Source organism: Oryctolagus cuniculus, chromosome 7 (genome assembly GCF_051225735.1).
Source record: "Oryctolagus cuniculus isolate XC-2025 breed Fujian yellow rabbit chromosome 7, ASM5122573v1, whole genome shotgun sequence".
Taxonomy (NCBI): Eukaryota; Metazoa; Chordata; class Mammalia; order Lagomorpha; family Leporidae; genus Oryctolagus; species Oryctolagus cuniculus.
Genome location: NC_142873.1, coordinates 70,588,048 through 70,614,725, shown reverse-complemented (window position 1 = coordinate 70,614,725; position 26,678 = coordinate 70,588,048). Strand labels below are relative to the sequence as shown.

At 41.3% G+C, this 26,678-nt stretch overlaps 1 protein-coding gene across 16 annotated transcripts in view; it reads left to right on the top strand.

The window, feature by feature from the left end:
- Positions 1–26,678, top strand: part of CDC14A (cell division cycle 14A) — a 186,621-nt gene that overhangs the window by 55,977 nt on the left and 103,966 nt on the right. For 10 of the 16 annotated variants that reach the window (XM_089300290.1, XM_089300287.1, XM_070077981.2 and 7 more), the window contains one exon: positions 12,728–12,807. The exons of 2 other annotated variants lie outside the window; for them this stretch is intronic. In XM_089300290.1, the coding sequence (XP_089156416.1) occupies positions 12,728–12,807 (80 nt within the window). Of the gene's footprint in view, positions 1–10,481; positions 10,624–12,727; positions 12,808–26,678 lie in introns of those variants that run through there. 4 more of the 16 variants (XM_089300292.1, XM_089300289.1, XM_089300286.1 and 1 more) reach the window with 2 other exon arrangements.

Sequence of the window (26,678 nt, the reverse complement as noted above, 5' to 3'; positions counted from 1 at the left end):
GACTGCAATAGCTAAAGGTGGGCCAGGCTGAAGCCAGGAGCCAGGAGCCAGGAGCCAGGAGTTTCATACGTCTCCCACAAGGATGGCAGGGGCAGAAGCACTTGAACCATGTTCGCTGCTTTCCCAGGAGCGTTAGCAAGCAGATAGATTGGAAGTGGAGCAACTGGGACTTGAACCTGTGCCCACATGGGATATTTGCACTGCAGGTGACAGCTTAACTCATTATGCCACAACACTGGCTCCTATTTTAGAGTTTTATAAGCATATCTATTGATTTCTTCATTTTTTCAAATCTAGCCTTAGGTGTTAGCATTGAGGGAAGAATATGTAAAAAATGAACACATTCATTTAATTATTTTATTTCTGATTTTTAAAATAATGTTTTCTACTACATTTTATTTTAGATATGTGACTTTAGTATGAATCATATGATCATTTTTGGACTAGCGTTGGAAACCACCAATCTTAAAATTTTATCTTTGTCAAATTATTTGCAGAATTTGAAATGTTAACTTTTACAGATTAACTTCTGAATGGTAACTCATTTGCAAGTTATGAACTTGATGTAACTGTTAATGGGTTTTAAGAGGATTCAAACATTAAACCATGGTCTATTACAATGGAGCTGTCATCGGTATCTTCATCAGAAATGAATTGTGATTCTTTGTTTTCCAAGTTTGATCAAAAAGCCCTTGACTTAATGAACACATTTTTCTCTCTTTATTTCACTTAGGTTTCTTCATTTAAAAAGTTTTTGAGATAAAGTTCGTATTATACCCAGAAGTGAGCAGTGAAACTCAGCACCAGGAGTATTTAGCGTGAAAGCATTTGGTTTGAGAGTATATTATTCAAGTGATATTCTGGAGCGAGTCTGGTTTTGTGCTTTACACAGAGACTGCCTTTTGATGCTGAGTGCTGGATGAGAGACAGGGTCATGGTTCCCTGTGTGTTGTTGGCTTGTGGGAGACTGGCCACTCAGGTTTTCTTGGGACCAAACATTTTCTCCTTTCCCTCTTTGATGGATTCCTTTTGACTTCTGCATACTGAAAACCTTGGCTTGCTGTTTCCTTGGTTTGCTTAATAAGAGGTTGGGCTACTTCAGTGTGATAGAACCAGCTCAACCATGTCTATGTTGAACTGTGTGTTTGCCTCAGGCAGAAAAAGGCCATAGTGTCGCTCAGACAATTAGATCAAGAGATGTCTATTTGCCTTGCCTGTAGCTGTCACTTCTGGATTCTGGGTCCCTTCAAAATAGACTTGAAGAAGCACATGGCGAATGTTGTGTGCAGTTCTCCCAAATTGCTCTCTGATGAGATCTCTTACTGGTTTCATTGTAATTACACCCATGAGGGGGATGGAAAGAATATTTCCATTCCAGATAAATTCTCAAATGGATGCTGACTGTACATCAGTTTCTGACTTCAACTGAAAATGGAAAGCAGAGATGTCACATGAGAGTATTTCAGAGCAAATAGCAGCTCACACAAAAAGCACAATCTCTCTTGACCTTGTTTTCAGAAAAATGCCAGAGTTTTAAATATTTGGAGTAGGAATAAGTGATGGAGATACTTGATGTCAGATGCTGTCTCACTTGTATCGCTAACCTTGCTTCCATGTTTGCTAAGTGGATGCATTGTCTTGTACTTTGCTGCCCTCATAATCTGTGATTTTCAGTAGACTCAAAACTTGAATAAAAGGAAGAATAACTTATTTCTTTTTCTTTTTTATTTATTTTTAAAGATTTTATTTATTTATTTGACAAGTAGAGTTACAGAGAGTGAGAGGGAGAGACAGAGAGAGAGGTCTTCCATCCCAAATGGCTGCAATGGCGGGAGCTGGACCGATCTGAAACCAGGAGCCAGGAGATTTTTTTGGGTCTCCCATGCGGGTGCAGGGGCCCAAGGACTTGAGCCATCTTCTACTGCTTTCCCAGGCCATAGCAGAGAGCTGGATTGGAAGAGGAGCAGCCGGGACTAGAACCAGCGCCCACATGGGATATCGGCACTGTAGGCAGAGGATTAACCTACAGCGCTGGCCCCATGACTTCTTTCTTTTCTTTTTTTTTTTTTTTTTGACAGGCAGAGTGGACAGTGAGAGAGAGAGACAGAGAGAAAGGTCTTCCTTTTGCCGTTGGTTCACCCTCCAATGGCCGCCGCAGCTGGTGCGCTGCGGCCGGCGCACCGCGCTGATCCGATGGCAGGAGCCAGGAGCCAGGTGCTTTTCCTGGTCTCCCATGGGGTGCAGGGTCCAAGCACCTGGGCCATCCTCCACTGCACTCCCTGGCCACACCAGAGAGCTGGCCTGGAAGAGGGGCAACCGGGACTAGAACCTAGGGTGCCGGCGCCGCAAGGCGGAGGATTAGCCTAGTGAGCCGCAGCGCTGGCCGACTTATTTCTTTTACAATGTGTTCAACCAAGGTTGTAGGAGACAAGATGCATTAATTCTTACTCTGTTTTAATTGGACTATTTAGCTAAAAGGATAGAATTAAAATGGATTTGAGATGGACTAAAATATAGGTTGCTTTAAATATACAGTTGAATGTTACATGTTTGGTTCGTCATCAGACTTTCTATCTAATTTGTAAGTGGTTGTTTAACACCGAGGATTTCTATTTCCAAAGGCAATTAGAATTAAAGTGGAATCATTTGTGCATTTGAGCAGTACATGACTTTTTCCTGCTTAAATTTATAAAGTTGACTGCAGATGTTGTTTTCTCAGCCACTGAATAGAATAGGAGGAAATGATTAAGAAGGAAAGGTTGCTAAACAGTTTTGTTTTGGTGCTTATATATGACAATAAAGCCTTTAATGCTGTCTTCAGGAAAAAGCAGTTTCTAAGTGAAATGCCTGACATTTAAGAAGTCTGAGAAACAAGTCTTGGGACCCAAAGCAGAAACTGTAGACGGTTTGTATTTCAGCAGTGTGCCGAGGTGCTGGCCTCATGGTGTGTTTTGTGGATGTTCTTTTCACGGGTTTCTGTGGTTCGTTCGTTGCAAGTAACTGGTAATTGCTTTCCTCTAATAATATACGCAACCTGGTAATCTTATTCTTTTTCTCATAAGAAGTTCACATAGGAAAAATGAGTACAATACTAGTAAAATAAAATCTTTTCTGTTTGCATGTACTTTTTGGAAAGACATAAGCCACCTCAGGGATCTTCTGATATTTTGACAGTAGATTTGATAAAGCAGGGTCCAGTGGCATTTATTTTATGGTTGTTGGTATTAAGGAACCAGGAGATGTGGGAGCCTGTTTGAAGAGGCGGAACTGAGGCTGGAATCAATGCTTGTCCTTGAAAATGAGAGGCTGAACTAAATGATGGTCTGCGTGTTTTGGTTTTGGTATGTCACAATCACAAGTGATATTTACAACCTCATGTTTTGACATATGTATGTATAGGCAGGCTTTAGGGCTCAGGTACGAGAAACAGTAGCAGTCATGGATCTAGATTCACATGGATAGAGCTGGTAAGAAGTAGAAAAATTCCTTCGGGATCAAAATTCTGTCATTCTTTGGTTCCTTGCTAAGTGCTAGATGCAGTTCTGGGCATTTTACATACATTATTAATTCATTTAATCTTCCCAACAAATAACTTTATGAGGTGGCTACAGTTATGTCTCCATAAGGACTCCTAAGGAAACAGAAGCCTAGAGAATTAATGCCTAGATGTACATAGGTGAAAAGTTGGATTTGAACCCAGGCAGGTGGACTCTGGGTGCCTAACCCCCACTTGCTGCTGCCTCCTCAGTCTCTGGCCAGTCAGTGCTCCTTGAGTCTGTCATGTTTCTTCACACATAAAATATCCTCTTTCCTCCCACTGCTTGTTTGTGCAGCTGCCAGTGGTTTTTTGAGTGTGTGCTGTGTGCCAGGCACAATGTTGAGTTCTGCAGATGGGGAAGAGATGGAAATGTTCTCTCAGTAGCCTGCAGCCTCATTGAGAAGGACTAAATCAAGTCTTCATAGAAACAAACTGGGGTAAGAATTTGGAGAAGGAGGGAGAGCTTTGAGAGCACGGGGCGAGTGCTTGTTCTCATCTCATTTCCAAAGAAGGCTGCCTGGCATGACAGGCATGACCTTAAGGAAGGGCAGGAGGTGGCCATGAAATGGCTTTCATGACACAAAGCAGGCTTAGTCTTCAGTCTTTTTCAATTCGTGGACAGTTCCCCAGACTGCTTTGGGGGCCTTACTGTCAGTGTCTTCAGTTCTTTAATCAGGTTGCAGACTCTCCCTATGTCTTCATATGTGTGCGTATCCCTGTGTCAGTTGTCAACATTAAGTACATTGAAGACGTGGTTGAATCCTAGCCGTCTCTGGTGATTTGTGTTCTGGCTCACCTCCTGGTGGTTGCCTTTTAGCAGGTGTTGGAGTGGATGAGTGTAGCTTCAGAATAGCCCCAAGGAAAGGGGGAGGCCGACTGTGGGGACCTGAGAGGAGGCTTTCACTCTTTCAAAAGTCTCTAGAAACAAATGCAAATTATATGAACCAGAGCTTTTAGCTGTTGTTGTTTAAAGATTTATTTATTCAAATAGTGGAGTGAAAGAGAAAAGGAGAGACAGAAAAAGAAAGCGAGAGAGATCTTCCATCCACTAGTTCATTCTCCAAATGGCTGCAGCAGTCAGACTTGAGCCAGGCCAAATCCAGGAGCCAGGAACTCCATCCTGGCCTCTCATGTGGGTGGCAAGGCACTTGGGCCATCATCTGGTGCTTCCAGGCATATTGGCCAGGAGGTGGATTGCAAGTGGAGTAGCTGGGACTCGGTCGCAAGTAACATTGTCAATTGCTGCACCACAATACTGACTCCAGCTTTTAGTTTTTATTTTTATTTTATTTTATTTTATTTTTTTTTTTGACAGGCAGAGTGGACAGTGAGAGAGAGAGACAGAGAGAAAGGTCTTCCTTTTGCCGTTGGTTCACCCTCCAATGGCCACCGCGGCCGGCGGCTTTTAGTTTTTAAATCAGTCCCTTTATTACTTTCTCTCTCTTTTTAAAAGATTTTATTATTTTATTTGAGACTCAGAGTTACAGACAGAGAGAGGGAAAGAGAGGTCTTCTATTCCCCTGGTTCACTCCCCAAATGGTTGCAATGGCTGGAGCTGAGCCAATACGAAGCCAGGAGCCAGGATCCTCTTCTGGGTCTCCCACATGGGTGCAGAGGCCCAAGCACTTGGGCCATCTTTCCCAGGCCATAAACAGAAAGCTGGATTGGAAGAGGAGCAGCTGGGATATGAACCTGTGCTCATGTGGGATGCTGGCGCCTCAGGCAGAGGCTTAGCTTACTGTGCCACAGTGTTTGCCCCTGTTACTTTCTCTTTTAGTCCCTCGTTGTAGAATTGAGTCTACCTAGTTGGATGCTTCCATACATCTGGGCTCTCAGAAAATTAATTTTATGAGCTTCCCTGGGCATTACCAATAAAGTGTCAGTGACACATTTCTTTGAACTTTCCTTCACTAATTGTTAATTAAGCTGAAGTCACTCCCTGGGAAGATTGCACTGTTGTCAGTACCTTGCAAGTTAAAAGTAGTCAGTCACAGAACATATGAAGGGGTCTTTGAAAAGTTCATGGCAAATGTGCATTCAAAATAACTTCAGGGATTTCAAAATGTTTTGCAAAAAAAAACAAACAAAAAAAAACAAACAAAAAAAAACACCAAAAAACAACAACAACAAAAACTTTTAATTCCATTTTCCATGGACTTTTTTGAAGCATTGGGAAGAAGATGTGATTCCTCATTCTAGAAGCTTTCTGCTTTGGAATCAAGGAAAATAATCCCAACACAGCTGTGAGGTGCCCAGGAGGAAGTGATTGTGAGCGTCTCTGAGCGAGCCAGGATGCCTGACGCCCCTGAGCTGTAGCCAGGTGACTGTGAGCAAGTGGTTTGCAGTGTTGGACCTGTGAAACAGAAAGTAGAGAATGATGGGACCTCCTTCAGGGGGGTTGTGAGGATTTATGAGCCAAATTATGCCTAGTATAGTACCTGACACCTAGTGTGAACTGTGCAACTTTTTTTTTTTTTTAAATTTTTTGCCAGGCAGAGTTAGACAGTGAGAGAGAGGGACAGAGAGAGAGAGAGTTAATAGACAGTGAGAGAGAGACAGAGAGAAAGGTCTTCCTTTCGTTGGTTCACTCCCCTAATGACCGCTACGGCCGGTGCTGCGCCGATCCAAAGCACACATCTCTGAGTGTGCAAATTCAGTATTCTGTGTGGGCTAAATATGGTTGTCTGAAACGTTAAAAAAAAGACTCTCCTTTTTGGCATACATCCTCTATATTTGGTTAATCTTGGTGCTTCTAGACTATTTCAAGTAATCACATGTGTTTTCTGGAAACTTCCATTTTGAAGAAAATTTAATTGACTCAGAAATGTTTGGAATGCTAATTTCAAAGCTATCTTATAATTTCCAGTGGAAGTGCCTAACTGGGAAAGGCTATTCTCAGCATTTGTTTCCTCTTTTTTAAACAAGTAAAATATTAAACAACAGGAAACCAACTGCCAAAATTGATGAACACTCTGAGATGGCCAAATTGAGACCTGAGAGTATTTAGACTTTCCAAATCACAAAATATGGTAAACATAGGGGCACAAGTTTTATTTTAAAATATACTGTGTGTGTGTGTGTGTGTGTGTGTGTTGCTCTTTGCCATATGGCTTGTCTGGGGAAACAGTAGCACCTGAAAGCAAAGCCACACACATAGTAAGCTTTGAGTCTGGTTTAGACTCTATTAAGCCATTGGTTGTTTTGAGAATCACCTCTTGTGTATCAGACAGATTAAATTATTGGAGTTGAAAATGACAAGAGAGGTTGTAAATTGCAAGATGCCCCTGAAATTCATATATGTTATTTTTGACAATCATAGGATTTAGCTTAAAAAGAATAGATTTATAAGTATTTTCACATGAATTCTAAGAGGACTTTTATTTATGTTGGTCTGGTATTGATCTATAAAATAAGTACAACCTTGGTATTTTTTACATTATTTTTCATTTCATTGTATACACAAATATTTAAAAATTTTTAAGATTTATTTTTATTTATTTTGAAAGTCACAGAGAGAGAGACAGACAGACAGACAGAGAGTTTTCATCCACTGGTTCACTTCCCAAATGGCCACAACGGCCAGAGCTGAGCCAATCTGAAGCAAGAAGCCAGGAACTTCTTCCAGGTCTCTTATGTGGGTAGGAGGGACCCAAACACTTGGGCCATCTTCTGCTGCTTTCCCAGGCACATTAGCAGGGAGCTGGATCAGAAGTAGAATAGCCAGGATATAAACTGGTGCCCATATGGGATGCTGGCATTGCAGGCAGCAGCTTTACCCACTATGCCACAATGCTGGCTTCACATTTAAAATTTTAAGTTATGTATTTTAGTATTAATTCATGTGTAGACTCAGTAGCATGTTTTTCATTTATAGCAAGTATACAAGACACTTTACGTCAGAACTGACATAAGTTAAAGGGGGTACACGGTGGTACATAAACTGAAGTTGAGAAAGTTAATGTTTGATTAATTGAACTTTGACATCATTGACTTACTATTAAATAGTATCAATTATGCTGCCTTGTAGTACTGTGCTTACATTTTAAATAAAAACCTCGTAACTATTGATCTCATATATGTTTCAGTACTTGTGGGGAGCAACTCGGACTAGACTAAGTTACTGGAATTAAGACTTATTCTATGCATCTGCTCTCCCACAATATGGCGCTGGGAGAGGAGAAAACAGCTTCTACCCAGCTGCCTCCAGTTCAACCAATAAACAGCAGGACCTGCTCCTGATTGGAGGAGAGCAGCATACTCGGCGTGTGGGCAGCCGAGTTGGGATTGGCGGAGGAGGACTATAAAGGAGGAGAGAGACGGCATGCACCAGGAACATCTAAGGGGAACACCTGTGAAGCCCCCGAGAGAGCCGGCCGGCGGTGTGCCGCTCCCCCGCGGAAGTGGGGAATGTGGCAGGGGGAACCGCCCTTCCACGGAGGTGGAAGGGACGGTAGCCAACCCGGGAAGAACCAGCAGCAAACCCGGGGAGGGCCGAGCAGACAAAAGAACAGCGCAGGGTCCTGTGTCGTTCCTCCACGAATAGGGGGAGCGACATAATGGTGCCGTGACTCGGATATGAAGCCTAGGCAGGGCTTAGTGTCGTTCCTCCACGAAGAGGGGGAGCGACAAGTACTGGCTCTTTAAGAATCTTTTATTAATTTATTTTGATACCTGGCATTAAAAAATCACTTTCATTGGCTGACTCCTGCCCAGTTAAACATAAGGAAGTATATATTAAATGTTAATTTCCTGAGATAGTTTCTATGACTTCCTGAAAGGGTAGGGCAATTATAGAAGTGAAAACACATATGGCTCACAAGTGGCTTTTGTTCAGTTGTATCAATGCCAAGTTTGGGAGCATTCTTCCAATTTGGATTTATTTATGCTAATATTTAATGGAAGACTGGGCAGCATATTATTTTTTTACCCTTAAAACTAGAAAAGGAAAAATTATACTTAAAAGATGCTTTGAAATTAATTTTATTCATAAAATAGTTTTAGAAATATTAGAATATCTGGTAATACATTTTTGAGCACTGTAGATTTTATTTTTATGTTTCACTTTAAAAATTTTTATTTATGTGAGAAGCAGAGGCTGAGACACAGAGAAAGAGAAAGACCAAGAGCGAGACAGAGAAGATCTCCCATCGTTGGTTCATTCCCCAGTGCCTGCAGTGGGCAGGACTGGGTTAGGCAAAAGTTGGGAGCCAGCAACTCAGTCCAGGTCTCCCATATGGGTGGCAGAAACCCAACTACTTGAGCCATCCTTGCTGCTTCCCAGGGTGTGGCTTAGCAGGAAGCTGGAAACTGGAGTGGAGCTTGGACTCAAATCCAGGTGCTGTGATGTAGGATGAAATGTCCAAAGGGCACCTTACTACTAGGGCAATAGCCCATAGATTTTACTTTTAGAAAGATTACATTTTTGGGGCCAGTGCTGTGGCATAGCAGGTAAAGCCGCTGCCTGCAGTGCCGGCATCCCATATGGGTGCTAGTTCGAGTCCCAGCTGCTCCACTTCTGATCCAGCTCTCTGCTATGGCCTGGGAAAGCAGTAGAAGATGACCCAAGTCCTTGGGCCCTGCACCTGTGTGGGAGATCCAGAAGAAGCTCCTGGCTTCTGGCTTTGGATTGGCATAGCTCTGGCCATTGCGGCCAATTGAGGAATGAATTGGTGGATGGAAGACCTCTTTCTCTCTCTGCCTCTCCTTCTCTCTCTGTGTAACTCTTTCTAATAAATAAATAAATCTTTTTTTTAAAAAGTACATTTTCCACATTTCATAAGTGATTTGATTACTTCCCTTTAAAAAACACATTTGCACTCATCTGTACAAACTACAAAAAGAATATCATGAATGTAGGAAATATATGGACAGTTCTGTATTCTCCCTCTAGTCCTTCCCCCAGTCCTACTCCTTCGAGACAACTCCTGTTAACACCTAATTTTTTTTATTATTTTTTAACACAATTTTAAAAGTCAAGTGTAATGGTCTTTGGAGACTTGGAAGAGTGGGAACTTTTCTCCCGGATTTTTGGAGTCAGATCTCTGTTCAAAGTCTGACTTCATCAAAGAGCAACAATGTGAGTTTAAAAAGTTTCTTTCCCTTCTGAACATCAGATTTCTCAACAGCAAGGCTGAATCAATGGCAGTTTCCTTCCTGAAAGTTTAACAGGCACAGTCTGTTTCTGTTCTCTTTCTGTTTCTCTCTCTCTCTTTTAAAAATATTTATTTATTTATTTGAAAGTCAGAGTTACAGTGGGGTTGGGAAGGAAAGAGAGAAGAGAGAGAGAATCTTCTGTCTGCTGGTTCACTCTCTGGATGGCCACAACAATCTAGGCCGGGCCAGGCCTAAGCCAGGAGCCAGGAGCTTCTTTCAGGTCTCCCACATGGGTACAGGGGCCCAAGCACTTGGGCCATCTTCTGCTGCTTTTCCCAGACCAGTATCAGGGAGCTGGATCAGAAGTGGAGCAGCTATATGGGATGCCTGTATTGCAGGCAGCAGCTTAACCAGCTATGCCACAATGCTGACACCAATCTCTGTCTCTTTTTCATCAGGGTATATGTCTCAGAAGAAGTGACAAAGGAATCCATGACCTATTCCTCTTAGGAAAATGGAACTTGGCATTTTTTTAAAAAAACTTTATTTAAGTTATACAAGTTTCAAGTATTCTGTATAAACAGGTTTAGGGACATAGTGATGGAATTTGGCATTTTAGTCTCCCAGCGTGTTTATTCAGTAGTGCACTCATTTATCTGGAGAGCATTTCCCCCTCTGCCCCAAATACTTGCCTTCAGCTTGTGAAAGGTCAGCCTGTGAAAGGTGCCCCAGGAATCTTCCTGGAATTTAGATGGCCCCTGTTGGGTTTCACTTTGCACTTATTAATAATTTAACACTGGGATAAAAATAAAAACAAAGACTCTCATCTTACAGTGTGAGAACACGGGTCCCGTGTACTAAGTCATGCAGGTAAGATGAGGAGCGAAGCCCTTTGGGCTCGCCTGTCTGAAGAAGTCGTTCACTCTGGCTGGCTTCCCTCCTGCAGAATGATTGCCTCCAAACGAAAGGGAATTATCCTAATTGCTCCTGAGGTGGGAGATGTATTTTTGCTCTTCAGAGGTTGTTGGATAAGCATTAATTATCTAATCCAAACAGAGAGGCTTTCTACTAGGAGTGTTGCCTTTTAGCAGCTGTAGTCGACTTTCCAGTGCTGCAGCATCTTTAGGCCTGAGCAACCATGGTGTTGTAACCACCTCTGTTATCTAACCTCCCTGTTAGGACGCAGTAGAATCCTGTTCTAACACTTGTTACCGAAAACAGACTTGAAACCTAGGGTTGTTTTTTAAATGGGTTTGTGTAATTGGAGCTGCAGCTACAGTCACGATTCTTCATTTGTAGGATCTGTGCCTTATATCTTGTTTAGCACTTTCACAGTTTAATTTGTAGTGCTGTTTTTGTTTTATACACAATTACCTTAAAAAAATCAGACTTTCATATTTCCTTGCTAAATGAATGTGGGGCTTTGTTATTAAAGTCAGAAGTACTTTTTATCTGTAGACATTAGTTTTCTGTCCTTAGAGAATTCAGAATTGAGGTGGTTTATATTCTGGAAATTATTAAGTGAACACATGTAATACATTGTTAGTAATATAGCTTAATGTATAAAGATGCTTTGTAAATAGAAATAAAACCCCTATTTCTGAGAACTGGGGCTCTTGTCATTCTTGTCATTGAAATGCATAGGGTTTTGATGTTGTGGCATATTAAGGAAATAATATTAATTCTGGGTAGAGGGTCCAGCATTGTGGCACAGCGGGTTTAGCTACCAACTGTGATGCTGGCATCCCATATGAGCTACTTGTTCAAGTCCCGGCTGCTCGGCTTCTGATTGAGCTCCCTGCTAATGTGCCTGGGAAACCAGCGGAAGATGACCCAAGTACTTGGGTCTCCTGTGACTCATGTGGGAGACCAGCATTGGAGTTCCAGGCTCCTGGCTTCAGCTTGGCCCAGCCCTGGCCATTGTGGCCCTTTGGGGAGTGAACCAGCAGGTGAAAGATCTCTCTCTTTCTGTCCTACCTCTGTTTCTGTAACTCTGCTTTTCAAATAAATCAAATAGATCTTTAAAAAAAAACCTTGTAATTCTTGGTAGAGAGGATTTTAGAAATTAATTTTGATCAAAGCTATAGAGGAAAAGGACCAGTGCCCTTGGCCCATTGTTAAAATATTAAACCACACTTGGAATAAAACCAAACTGTTGCCATGCATTGTGTTGCTCCTTACTTCTGCCTGGCTTGCTCCTTCCCAGCCTCCACACTGACCTCTTCTCCCCCACAGATCTCACCCTTAAAGGTCATCCAGACCCCCCCACCCCACCCCCCGCCCCATACCTACCTCAAGCAATCCACTTCTCTCTTTCCAGGGCTCTGATAATTCCTTTTCAGCCAAGATTTCAGGATATATTTTTAGTTATTGTCTTTACCCCACAAGAATGTGAATTCTGTTATGAGACATACCAGTACCTGGTAGAGTGCCTGGCATAGACTACATAGGCCATGATCTGGTTAGATGGATGTTGTTTACTGGTTTTGAGAGCTCCTTTGTGTGTGTTTCTTGAAGATTAGTTCATCCTGCTGAGCCACGGGGATTTAAGCACCACTGGTGTCAAGAGCTAAGCCAATGCATTGTGCAGTGCTCTTACCTGCACCCATTTTTTCCCATTTCCTTGTGAATTTATTGAGCTTTAAGAGAGCAACACTGACTTTTCTCAAACAGAGCTCCCAATAGCTATTTGATGAATATTGCACTCACCATAGAGTGTCTTCCAGACTTCACCAGGCACTGAACTAGTTCATGCCAGACCTTCTAGGAAGGACAAGGAGGCCCACACTGGTCTTTGGTGAGCACTTGGTATTCTGAAGGTATGGTTGTTCCTGTCAACGGTGTCCATCAGTGTGCCTGATAAACAGTCCTAGATGGCCCCTTAATGAATTTGCCTCTGCAAGCTCTCACCCATTTGTAAGCCAAAGGCCGCTGCTCATCTTAGCTGAAAAGGAAATGTTGGCAGCTCAAGTTGCTGTCTAAAGACCAACTTTATCCCGATGACTGTGTTGGAAGCACTCAAATGCAGATCTGGTGAGGAATTAGTTTTGTGCCGTTCTTTGGTGATGTTCTCATTTTGCTGTTTATCTGTCTTAGGTAATCTATTTGAAGAAGACCCCAGAAGAAGCCTACAGAGCACTACTATCTGGCTCCAACAATTCCTATCTTCCATTCAGGTATAAGTGCTTCCATTCAGGCCTATCTCCTCAGCTGGGCAGTGCTTCAGAGAGAGCTGACTACTTCAGTGCTACATTATGGTGTCTGCAGTTGTCTTAAGGCTGTGTTACATGGAATGAAGTGAGGTGTGAGCTTTAGTTATTTCATTTGGCAGACTTTACCCCTAGCTAGGTAGGTAAAAATAAAATAATTTCTTTTTTTTAGGATCTCTCCTTGAGTTCTATGTTTTAGAGTTGACTTGAAGCAAAAAGAGTACCTGTCTTATGTGCTAATACCTATGACACGATTTACTAGACTTCAGTAATCTACATCACCGGTTCTTCCGTTCATTCTTTCATCTCATGAGCATTGATTGAGCTCTGACTGCATGTTGGGACTGGGGATATAGCATAAGTCATCCTGAGTGCCTTCAATGTTTAGGACACGAATCTGGCTTCCATCCTCAGGAAGCCTCTCATTATAGTGTTGGAAAAGAATGTTTTGTAAAGATCAGTTGAAGAAAGTCTCTTAAAGTTGGGGAAAACTTGAACTTGTCTACATAGTAGGAATGAAGAAGAGTCATCTGATAGAATTGTGAATGATTCTCATATTTTTGCTTATGTGTGTCCAAATCTACAGACATGTGTATTGCTTAATTATCATAATTTCTAAGGCTAGAAAGGAATGGGACAGCTGAGGAGACTCCTTATTGTTCGTCTTCCTCCTGCTGCTTGGTGTAAATCCAGAGAGTGCTGGCCTCTGTGCCCACATTGAGAAGTGCTTTTAGCAAATGAAAATTTATTTTCATTTATTTGAAAGGCAGGCAGGGGGATATATTTCATCCATTGGTTCACTCCCCAAATGCCTGCAACAGCCAGGCTGTTGACAGGAGCCCCAAACACCGTTTGGGTCTCCCATGTGGATGGCAGGGGCTCAAGTCCTTGAGCCATAACCTATTGCCTCTTAGGGTGTTCACAGCAGGAAGCTGGAGTGGATGTACAGGTGGGACTCGAACCTGGACATGGATGCAGGTGTCTCAACTGGTAGTTTTACTACTGCACTGTGATGCCCTTACTGCTAGTATAAATATTTAAATGAATAAATTAAAAGGAATATATATCAGGATATATATCAGGATATATATATCAGGATATATATATCAGGATATATATATCCTTCAAGATCCAAGGGATTCCCAACTGTTTGAGACCACTGGAGACACATAGGAGAGACACAGGAGGGTGTGAAGGCAGGAGGAGGGACAAGGCAGAAGAACACCCATTGAGCTTATTTTTCTCAACAAGCTCAAAGGGCATAGGCCTGGGGTTGGGACCTGAGAGGAAAATATCCCTTAAGGACAGATAGAAAGTGACAGGTTTTGTGTAAAAGAGTATGAATGATGATGGAAAGCTCTCTTTTTTCCCCCCTTCACTTCTAAGGGCTCCTGGACTTTGAAAGCCTTTTGCAAAATACAATTCTGTTTTTTTTTCATAAAGGATAATACTGACGCTGTTAATGACCCTCCCTAAGTTCTAAGCAAAGTGGCTGAGAGTGTACACTTTGGAAGCAGGGACCGGGGTCGAAGCCTCATTCTGTTTCTTATATCTGCCCTAGGTGTAAATAACTTTGGAAAAACTACTCTATCATCTCTGAGCCTCAGTTTTCTTATCTGTAAAATAGGACTATCTTTATTAAATGAGGTAATGCTTTCCTCACTATGCCAAGTGCAGTACCTGGTCTTTGTCTATCTGTTGTTGTTAGTAATGATGTTGTTGTTGATAAGAGACAAAGATTATCCATAAGGATATAAATATGAATAAGAGCTATTTCTTCTAATGATCTCACATTTGAGAGGGGCAGGACAGATCTGTAGGCACAAAATTAACCGTAAAATGTTTAGGTTCAGGGTGGGTGTTTGGACTAGTGGCTAGGATACCATGTCTCATATTGGAGTACCTAGGTTTGATACCTGGCCCTGTCCTTGACTTCTGCTTTCTGCTTTCTGTTGTTGCAGACCTTGGAACACGGTCGTGGTGGCTCATGTAACTAGGTTTATGCCACCCACGTTTCTGACTCCTGGCTTCTGCCTGGCCCAGAGCTGGCTGTTGCAGGCATCTGGGGAGTGAACCAGCAGATGGGAGCCCTCTGTGCCTCTCCCTGTAAAACAAACAAACAAACAAACAGTTAGATTGCACAGAAATAGAAGGAACGGTGAATTCCGACAGGGATTTGGGAAACTCACTTACACTGAGCTTTACAGGAGGGCAAGGGTTTGGCAGGTGGAGAATGGAGGAGGCGAAGTTGGCACAGGTGTGCCTTATGGAAGCATGTGTGGTATGAGGCAGCTTCGGAAGGGCTCTGTGGCAGGAGCCCAGAGAGGAGGCACTGACTCTGGGGGTGACTGATGCACTTTTCCTGCAGACAGACCTCGTCAAACTTGTTTTTCAAATCAGAAAAGTAATTGCAGTTTTCCTGTTGTTATTTTGAAAATCTACGTGCACCTAGAAACTGCAATATTGTAACACTTATGAAATTGTAATGCCGGTAAATAGGCCCGATGAACAATATAGTTATTTAAAAATTTACAAGTGGAATGTATGTATTAATTTTTCTGCTTGTGGTATCCTTGCCAAAGAGGGTGTATATTTCCCCTTCACTGGCTGGATGAGACTTATTCTTCTTCTTGTCAATTTAGATGAAAATGTTGGAGGAGGGGATAAATTCTTTCTTTAAATATAATTATATTTTATCTTTCTTGTCCTTGGCAATTAATTTGTTCCTTAAGAGGTAGAATTTTTGAAGAATTGGCAAGACCATAATAGAAGAAATGCTAGTAAGAAAATTATTACTGCTTGCCATAGAATTGAATCAGAATGATCACAACTGTAGCCCATTTTTCCATGTTTTTATTTAAATATTTGAAAATATAAATATATTCACATAGTTCAAAAATTTAAGAAATAAATAGGAAGGTTTACAGTGAAAATTCCCCTTCTCATCTTTGATCCTCATTTTTTAGTCTTTTCCAGATAGTCTCTGGTATTGTTATTCCATATTCCTTTAGTTTCTCTATGTCGATATAAGCAAATAAAGATCAGCATTCTCGTATTTCTCATACAGTGGAGCATATCACATGCACCGTTTTGCACCCCCCCCAACTCATCTCAGATACCTTTACTCACCAGTGCAGAGAGAGCTTCCTTCCTCCTTCTGTCCTACTCATGTGTACTTTACAGTAGGAATACATTAGTCAGCTTCTTACAGGTCAAAACCTAGGTTGTTTCTTATCACCTTAGTTATACCTTTCTAAGTCACTTAGTCTCAAAAGTATTTTAAAAGGAACTGAGCAAATGCTCTGGAAAATATTATAGCATAGTTGTTAGACATAAAGGGATTTAAATCTGTTTACATAAAGTACTCGTTATGTAAAAAATTGTGTTTAACATACATAGGAGGCATTTGTTCCTTGGTGTAGGCCCTCATTTTCTATTAAAACTTTGACCTTGAATTTAACTTTTTAAAAAAATTTATTTGAAAGTCAGAATTAAGAGAGAGGGAGAGAGAGGGAGAGAGGGAGAGAGGGAGAGAGGGAGAGAGGGAGAGAGGGAGAGAGGGAGAGAGAGAGAGAGAAAACGCTTCCATCTGCTAGTTTATTTCTTAGATGGCCACAGCTGCCAGAGCTGGGCCAGGTGGGAGCCAGGAGTCAGGAGCTTCATCCTTGTCTCCCTCATGGGAGGCAGGGGTCCCTACACTTGGACCATCTTCTGCTGCTTTTCCTAGGCCATCAGCAGGGAACTGGATTGGAAGTGGAGCAGCTGGGACTGAAACTGGTGCCCATGTGGGATGCTTTACCTGCTATGCCACAACATTGACCTCAAATTCAACTCTTCAGTTGTGCTTTCTGATAACTCAGGACAGCAAGAACTGTAAATCTAGACTCTTCATAAAACATACATCTGAAATAAAAGATACCACAAAGTAGTGTGTTTAAAATTTAGTGAAGAATTTAGATCAAAGAATACTACCAGTTTTCTGGAATTTGACTGAAGAGACTTACTTCCCCCACCTGTGCTAAGATGTAAGTTGTTTTCAGTTCACAGCACAGACTGACTTTTAGACCAAGGAATTATTAGGAAGACTCATCGTCATATCCTAAATCCTAGTCAGCTGCCATTGCCTGGGCTTTCATTATAATCTGGCATATCATCTGCTAGTTTTTTTTTTTTTAAACCCTATTTGTTATATTTTTATCTTCATTGTCTCCTTTTATTTAACTGCTGTTTTGTTAATACTTTTATTTAAAAATAGGAAACCTTAAAAGAACTCCCATTTAAATGTAATTGTTTTATTGTTTAAAAACTTTTGAAAATAAAGACTCTTTTGAAAGCTTTTTTTTTTTTAAAAAAAAAGATTTATTTATTTACTTGAAAGGCAGAGAGACAGAGAGAGATCTTCCATCCACTGGTTCATTCCCCAAATGGCTGAAACAGCCAGGCTGAGCTAGTCTGAAGCCAGGAGCCAGGAGCTTCTTCCAGTCTCCCATGTGCAGGGACTTAAGCACTTTGGCCATCCTCCGCTGCTTTTGCAAACCATTAGCAGGGAGCTTGATTGGAAGTAGAGCAGCCAGGACTTGAACTAGCACCCATATAGGATGCCGGCCTTGTAGGTGCTGGCTTTCCCCGCTAAGCCACAGTGCCATGCCCCTGAAAGCTTTTTGAGGGCATGGTTGGTGTATTCTTGTCACTTTTCTCTGTGTTCTCGTTTGTGCTATGTATTTTAATGTCTTTAAATAAAGGAGTTTTACAGCTACTGTGAATTAAAACAATGCTGTTCAAATATTTATTTAGCAAGTATTTTCCCCTGCTCACTCAACTCTGTAAAGCCTTTCCTCATTTTTCTAGAGAAATTGGCAGGTCCTTCACTAGTAATTCCCTGTTAGGGTTTATGTGTTACAGTGCTGTGTGCAGCACATCAGCACGCGTCTTGCATTATAATTCTTTGTTTGCGTGGCTGACTTTTTTTCCTATTTGTGTCTGAGGGAATAAGCACATCCATTTATTACTTTCTCTGTGGACCTAAGGTGATTAGGCCAGCTGGTGCTTGCTGCAGGGGATTTCAGTGTACAGAGTGTATAAATGTATAGGCAGCGAACACGGCTCTGGGCTTTGTTAGAGTTGGGAGAGAGGTGGTAGGAGAATAACTCTGGAACCGGGGATTGGACATGTTAAGGTAGGCCCCGGAACACACCTTTCTTGTTGGGATGAAAACTGGAAAATAAACACCCAGGTGCTGATTTTAGGTGCTGTACCTTTTTATCTGTGTGGCATAGTTATTTTTTATGATGGTATATTAGGTAGGGACCTATATAAAATGATGTTTACAGTGTAGTTGCATTATTATCACCAAAAGGTCTATCTGATTTTCTTTCTATTTGGACTCCTATTTAAAATTTTAAACATTATAGCTTTTATTATTAATCTGGTTAAAATTGTCTAAAAATGAGATAAATTAAAAAAAAGATTTCTGTGGATTCACTACCTATTGTTGATTACATTAAGTTTAGTTGACTTTAGCTAGGAGTAGTTGAATGTCTGGCATGGTACAATGTTCCAGGAGTATTGTAATGTTACTGTTTTTGAGTTAGTCTCAGGGTGTTCCACTGAATGTATCGAGAACTGTAGTTTTCACTTGTACTGAAAATAGCCAAAGTGTTTATCAAGAGCAACTTTAGCTAAAAATTAGAGGAAAGGATATTTTTCATCTACTTTAATCCCTTCAGTCCATCCATCTTAAGTGTTGGTTTGGCAGCTGGCCCCTAAGGGAACAAGGGCCTTTCAGTTCTCCACAGAGCTTGAATTGGCAAGTCTGGGACGGATCTTTTAGCAATCTCTCCCTTTCAGTGGACTACCAAATTATAGTGCATACCCTTGAGCTTGATTCTGCAAAGTCATATTAATTGCAGCATGTCACAGTGCCATGGGACAGCTGGTCCACAGTGGACTCCCAGATTGCTTTGAAGGTGGTCAGGGGCAGTGGTTTTCTTTTTTTGTTTGTTTGTTTTGTTTTGTTTTTACAGGCAGAGTGGATAGTGAGAGAGAGAGAGAGACAGAGAGAAAGGTCTTCCTTTGCCGTTGCTTCACCCTCCAATGGCCGCCGTGGCCGGCGCGCTGCGGCCGTTGCACCGCGCTGATCTGAAGGCAGGAGCCAGGTACTTATCCTGGTCTCCCATGGGGTGCAGGGCCCAAGCACTTGGGCCATCCTCCACTGTACTCCCTGGCCACAGCAGAGAGCTGGCCTGGAAGAGGGGCAACCAGGACAGAATCTGGCGAGGGGCAGTGGTTTTCAAACCCATATTTTAAGATGCTCATAAAACAGAATTTTCAAAAAATTTAACTCTTAGAAAACATGGAAAAGGTAACCAATCTAAACTGCACAACTCTTATTGTGCTTAATACATACTTCATTGTTTCTTTATCCATATATATCAGTTTGGTAAGTTTCTTGGTATTGGTGGTGATTTCTAAATCTGTCAAAAAAATCAATTTTTCTTTGATGTGTAAAATTATTCAGACAGTAAACAACATACCCAGAAATGTGCAGGTGAGTTTGGAGGTAGGGTGTAGTGCTGACATCCAGTAAAATAAAGCTGCTTGAATGCTGGATATCTCATCTTCGTTTGATACTTTTTTTCCTTCTCTCCTCCCTCCCTCCCTTCCTCCCTTTTTCTTTCTTTTTTTCTTTTTATTTGACAGATAGAGTTAGACAGTGAGAGATGGAGAGAAAGGTCTTCCTTCCATTGGTTCACCCCCCTAATGGCTGCTACGGCCAGAGCTTGCCGATCCAAAGCCAGGAGCCAGGTGCTTCTTCCTGGTCTCCCATACAGTGCAGGGCCCAAGCACTTGGGCCATCCTCCACTGCCCTTCCGGGCCACTGCAGAGAGCGGGACTGGAAGAAGAGCAACCGGGACTAGAACCTGGTGCCCGTATGGGTTGCTGGTGCCACAAGTGGAGGATTAACCAAGTGAGCCATGGCAGTGGCCCCTCTTTCTTTCTTTTTCTTGCAGGTCTCCTGGATAGGTTCAGGATGCAGTTTTGTGTGGCTTTTATTTTAATTTGGAGAAGAGGCTAGGACTAATAGATGAGTGTTCTCCAAAGTTAGTTGGTTTTAAAACTTATCTGCATATCTTGGAAGCTTTTTAAGAACTACTGATGCCTGGGTTCCACACCCAGAAGTTCTGAAATAATTGATCTGTGGTACAGACTGAGTACTGGGATTTTTAAAAAAACTGTCTACACGATTCCTATATGCGGCCATGATTTAGTGCCCTATGAGATGCACCATGATAAACACAAACAAACAAACACACACACAGTCAATGATCAAATAAGCTTAGAACTATCCATCTTGGAGAGTTTTAAAGATTCTAAATGGGTCTGTTACAGGGTCCCTGCCTGCTGCCCAGTCATGCTCAGTGAGCCCTGTCCTTTGAGGAGAGGAAGGCCTTGTTACTCTAAGTCCCAAGTGAGGAAGCAGGAGAAGTATCTCAAATCTTCCTCCCAGATTGGGGGTGGGGGAAATCCTTATAGAATGGGTAGGAGAAAGCTGGTATGTGGAAATACCCAGCAAGGCAAAATCTTGATGGAGAGAGGCTTAGAATCAGGCCAGCTTGGAAAGATGGATTTTTAATTCTGGGTTTCTTTGAGGGATCCCTCGTGTCTGAGAGGGGTTGGCTGTACCCAGGTTCTGGTGTTGCTCTGGTTTCTTGGGTCCCATCCATTGGATCCTCCGACTTCTGCCTGTGCCTTGGCTTGCATGACAGGCAGTGCCCACTTTGTACCTATCTGAACACCTTGTTCTGAAAAGCAAGGGCTTACAAAATATGACCAGAACCATTATAAAAGCATTAAATGGGGAAACTCTCAGGAAGGGAGTGGGGAAGCATAACAGGAGATTTTTAGGTTAAGGGGAAATCCAAAGAAAGGGTGGTCTGATGTTAGTTCTGGGTAGTGAAATAGTCTGTTTCGCTTTGTTTAAACCAGAATTTTCCAAAGTACTGATTCCCTTCCGGCTGCTGTTCTGCAATGCTGTATGGCATGTTTCCAGATCCACACCTGTGTGGAACAAAAAAAGATCTCTTGGGTTCAGAAAAATACGCTGTTATTTGTGGAACTCTTTTTTGTGCTGTTTGCTGAGAGTCTTGGAAAATAGAAGGTGTACCAAGTGGTGGTATTTATGTGATGTGGACCCTGATAGCCAAGGTTTTTTCCAGAGCAGATGTGAGGCCAGACTGTCTTCCTTAACTGGGTTCCACAAACCTCCCACTGGCAATCCTGTAATGACATTTATCATTAAAGTGGACCCGTATTGTTTGCCTTAAGGGAGGTGTTTGTTGTGTTTTGGGGATGACCCCTAGCGATGTCCCGGTGGTTGAGCTATGTGGCTAAGTCTTAGTGAAATCTCAGAAGCAATTATTCTAGATATTTTGGGCTTGCCAGGACTTGCAGGTCTTCTAACAAAGACTCAAAAGGGTCAAACACTCAGAACTTGGCATCAGGATGCCTTCTTTCTTCTGAACTACAAAGTAAACATGCACTGGTTGATGTAAGATGTAATTATAAGATACACCTCTTTGCATCTAACATTAAACCAGATATTTGTTGGCTTAAATATGTGATTTTTATCAAAGTTTGTGTCATAATAAGCTTTGTGTTTCAAGGGAGAGTTTTCCTTACCCCATTTCCTTCTTGAGTTTCAAAATTTTATTTTATGTTCTTTTAAGATACTCAGGATGGCTACCTTGCTGCTTTACGGTCTTGATCTTTGGGGCCTGTTTTGCCCTATGGGTCTTTAATAAACCTTTACTTTAGGTGCTTGGTATTATGTAAGGACTTTGCATTATTGTTGAGTAGTGAGGATGTGCCAATTTCATTATTGTTGAAAATAGATGGTTTATCCATTCTAAACTGTTGAGTTCATTCTTGAGAGCTGGAGCATATTTTTAGTAACTTGGACCATCATGAAAAACAGGCTGTCAGATTTTTCTTGTTAAAGTGATAAATAAGCACCATTATACAGGATCTGAAAACAGAAACAACTGTCAGGGTGTCTATGACCCTTTAACTACACACATGGAAGTGAGTTATATCTGTTCTATTTTTTGTTAGAGCAAGACAGTACTTCAGTACTTTGCATGGTGAAAATTGGTGCAGACAACTTTTTTTGTTATTCCCACTTTTATGGTTTCAGATCACTGTTAACAAACTTTGCGTACAGGGTTGTTACCAACTAACCTTTTTGTACTCCTTGTAGTAGTATATTGCTAGTAGTCAGCTTTAATTGATCAAGATGATTTGGAATAAGATTATACTCATTTACCTTAACAAACACAGTAGTACTTTGTTGAGTATCTGTTGTAAAGCCCTTATTTTTAATACCTGAGTTAAAGACAACTTTCCATTATTTTTGTTTTAAAAGGAAAATTAGAGTGGTTAAACATATAGTAGTCAGATATTCATAAAAGGCCCAGAACACAGATCCTGGTCTTTTTTTATGGTTTGATTGCTAGTTTTAGACAGATTCCTTTGTGCAGATTTTGTATGACCTTCTGAGCTGCGACTTAGAATTGAATTTTCATGTGTCTATTTCCTTAGTTTACCAAAGTGATTAGTGCATAGCCTACAGTAAGAGAAAAGCAGGAGATCCTGTGCTATTTTTTTGTTAGGTGCTGGTTATGCTAAGCTTTTGGCTTTGCTCTGTGAAGCTGTTGGTTTTACTTTTTCACAAATGGAGACAGTTTTGTTCTCCCATTGATTCTCATTAAATACATTTTCATCTTATAGGCCTCAGTAATGTACGTGATCAGCTCTTTCTTTTTCCTATGACTGGCACCATGGATTTGTTCAGAGAAACTGGAAATGAAGGTGTCCTTTGGATGATTTTGTAAATTATTTTGAGGCACTGTCTACTTCTTATACATATAATCTAGAACTGAAATGTGTATAGTAGTTACTAGTTGCCTATTTTATGCATTTTCCCATGCATTTTAGCATGGGAAATTTGTCTAGTCCAAACTGAAATAATCTAAGTGTAGAATACACATTGCGTTTTAGAAATTTTATATATGACAATATAAAATATCTGAATCGATAATATTTAGATGTTTTAGATTAATCAAATCATTATTGAAACTAGTTATTTTTATTTTATCTTAATATGACTGTGAAAAATTGTAATTATAGATGTGGCTCTCTTTTGTGGCTGGTGTTATATTTCCATTGGAAAGTGATGATTTGGAGTGCTTTTGCTATTGTACATAGTTTATAATTAAAGATTTAGATGACTTTTTTTCAGAAAGGTTAATAGTTTCTAACCAGTAAATATGTTTAGGTATAAGGAGAATGAATACCTGTTAATGATCATTCATTCATTCAACAACATCTGTAATATAGTAATGTGCCTTATATTGTGAACACTTAGACATAAATGATGCATTTTCTGCCCCTCAGATGCTCATGACTTTGTGGTGGTTGTGAGGATGGGATTCAGTTCAGTGCTTAAGAGGTTTCTTGGATGACCTTTGAGATTCTTTACAACCCACTGCTCTGCAGATATTTGTACACTTCCTAACTACTTGTCATCCAGAGAATTTACAGAGAATCCTGTGATCAGGACATACGTAGATCACAATCATTCCCAATATGCCATAGCCCATTTACTAACAGTTCTTTTTTATAGCTGTATAGTCTCCACATAGTAGACGCTGGGCCTCTGTTCTCTATTCTTTCTTCATTTTGAAAATTTCATTACCAGAAATGCTTTCTTTTTGTTTTGTGTAAACATATTCTTTCATCTCTGGTTTCATCATGTAATTCCTAATATTTATCAAATTGCTTCGTTCTGAGTGATTTCTTAGATTCTTAGGTTACAAGCAGTGGTGTGCTAGTGACCTGGCTCTAGAAGTAAAATGTGCTTGCTGATTCCCGTGGTGTCAGTACTTTACTGCTGTGGATTCAGGCTATCAAAATTTCTGAATATTTAGTGGTTGGCTATTGTGAGCCTGTGGAAGATAGCTGTAGGACGCCAGTGAATCCATTTCAGTATCTAATTATGGGTAATGATTCTAGTTTTCTTTGATTTTTTTTCAAAATAAATGTAAAAGAACACACACACACACACATTCAAATCCCAGTTGCTCCTTCTATTAGAATATTTCTTCATTTAGTTTTTCACTCAACAGATATTTATTGACTGGAAGCCTCTCCCAAGGTCATGGTTATGTAGATTTTTATAATCAGTTAATAATAGCTTTCCGGTTCAGTTGACTGTTATGCTGGAAGTCACATTTAGAGAAATAGAATTTCCAGGATGGATGGAGTTTAGGTGATGGAGCATGAGGCTGAGCTAAATTTGCATTTGGATATCTCTGTAGACAGCTGCTGGCTGTAACATTAGTCATCTCTGTTGGGGGTTAGAGACACATGATTTATTCTTCAACAGAGATGAATGATTAGAAAACCTGAGTATTTGGGTATTACCTTATCTCCTGAATGAAGAGCAGCCTGTGTTTACCTGTTTAACAGAGTAATGCAATACATAGTAAAGCTATCATGGCAGATAAGGGTCAGAGCTGTAGTTTTCCCACGTGGCAAAGAGTGTGCAGACTTTTCTTTCCTTTATGAGGGAGGTGGAAAAATACAACGCGTCCTCTTGTTCCACTCAATAACATTTGGCTTAATAAATATGGATGAGTGCATGATTGAGCGAATGAATGAAAAGGCAAACCAGGAGTAAAGTAAGTAATTGGTAACTGTAACTGCATTAAAATTGTGGGAATTTAAACTGTTTCGCTCCTTGGTATGGTGACTTAAATTCTGGATGCTTTTTGTAGCCTCTGTAAAGCAGCTGAGTTAAAGCATTTTGTCTAATATCACTTGACACAAAGGAGAGAAAACTGCCTTTTGAGCCTCACTGCCTTTACATTTATTCAATTAATATTCTTTGGCCAAAGGAACAGAAGAAATTGTTCTTAATGGCCAGGAGAGATTTTTTTTGGGTTAATGTCATCAAAGCTTTTCTTGGGAGGTTTGAGTTAACAAAAGTGGTCAAAGAATATGATAGTAGGACATTGTCTTGGGATGAACTCCCAAGCTCCTGCACTTAACCATTTATTCACATACTTATTGAGCTTTAATTTTGTGCCAGATGCTAGGGAGACAGTGGGGAATAAAAATGTACAAGCATAGATATCTTGCCTTCCTTAAGATTGTTACAGAGAGAGATGCCTGGAATCAAAATAAACATAGTAGGATATACTTTCTTTTTTTAAGATTTATTTATTTATTTGAAAGTCAGAGTTACACAGAGTAGAAGGAGAGGCAGCGAGAGAGAGATCCTCTATTCACTGGTTCACTCCCCAATTGAGCACGACAACCAGAGCTGGGCTGATCTGAAGCCAGGAGCCAGGAGCTTCTTCTGGGTCTCCCATGAGGGCGCAGGGGCCCAAAACTTGGGCCATCTTCCACTGCCTTCCCAGACCACAGCAGAGAGCTGGACTGGAAGTGGAAAGCCAAGAGTAGAACCAGTAGTAGCCTCACCTGCCACGCCACAGTGCTAGCTCCAGAAGGATATACTTTTAAAATGTAGTTAAGTCCAGTGAAAATAAGTTTGGGGTCTTGATCCAGCCAGCGCGGGGTTGGAGGTTTCCCAGCTGAGATCTGAAGGGTGAGGAGGTACCCCATGCAAAGGTAAGTAGGAAGAATGTGTGAGAGCAGCAGAGGCAAGGTTCTGTGGGGAGAGATGGGTGCCCGACACAGAGCTCAGGCAGGCCCTTGGGGCTGAGCACAGAGAATGAGAGGATCATGATCCAGGAGAAGGCCGGAGGGGCAGGTGGGGCTAGATAATGTAGGGGTTGAGGCCATGTTGAGGATTTGAACCTTACCTAGAACAATGGTAAATCAGAAAACTGATTAGAAAGACTAGGATTGGGTCTAGAAAGGTGGTGGCGATGGAATTAGAGTAAAATACATTCAAAGAGGGTATTTAAGAGGCAAACACAATGGTACAGAGTGATGGACAGGATAAGGGAAATGAGAGACGTGGAGGGTACCTTTGGGTTTGGCTTGAGCTGTGCCTTTTACTGAGACAGGGACTGATAGAGGACCAGATTTGTGTTGCTCTTGGTTTTGGGGTTTGGGGCAGATTCAGGAAATTCTTCCCACATAATGAGTTGCAGATATGTGTCATACACCCAATAGAAATGCTACATTAGGTGCTTGATTGTACTATTTTGGAATTTTAAGAAGGAGTTTAGCTAAGAAATGGAAATGACTTAATTATACATTAACTGGGGCCAGTGCTGTGGCGCAGCGGGTTAACGCCCTGGCTTGAAGCGCTGGCATCCCGTATGGGTGCCGGTTCTAGTCCTGTCTGCTCCACTTCTGATCCAGCTCTTTGCTGTGGCCTGGGAAAGCAGTAGAAGATGGCCCAAGTGCTCGGGCCCCTGCACCCACATGGGAGACCTGGAAGAAACTCCTGGCTCCTGGCTTCGGATCGGCGCAGCTCCGGCCATTGCGGCCATCTGGGGAGTGAACCATCAGACGAAGACCTCTCTCTCTCTCTCTCTCTCTCTCTCTCTCTGCCTCTTCTTTTCTCTCTGTGTAACTCTGACTTTCAAATAAATAAATAAATCTTTAAAAAAATTATACATTAACTGATGAATGGATGAAGAAAGTGTGGTACATATACACAGTGGAATACCATTCAGCCATAAAAAGAATGAAATTTTGGCATTTGTAACAACCTGGATGGAACTGGAGGAAATTATGTTAAGTGAAATAAGCCAGTCACAGAAACACAAATACTGCATGATCTTGCTTACATGCGAAATCTAAAA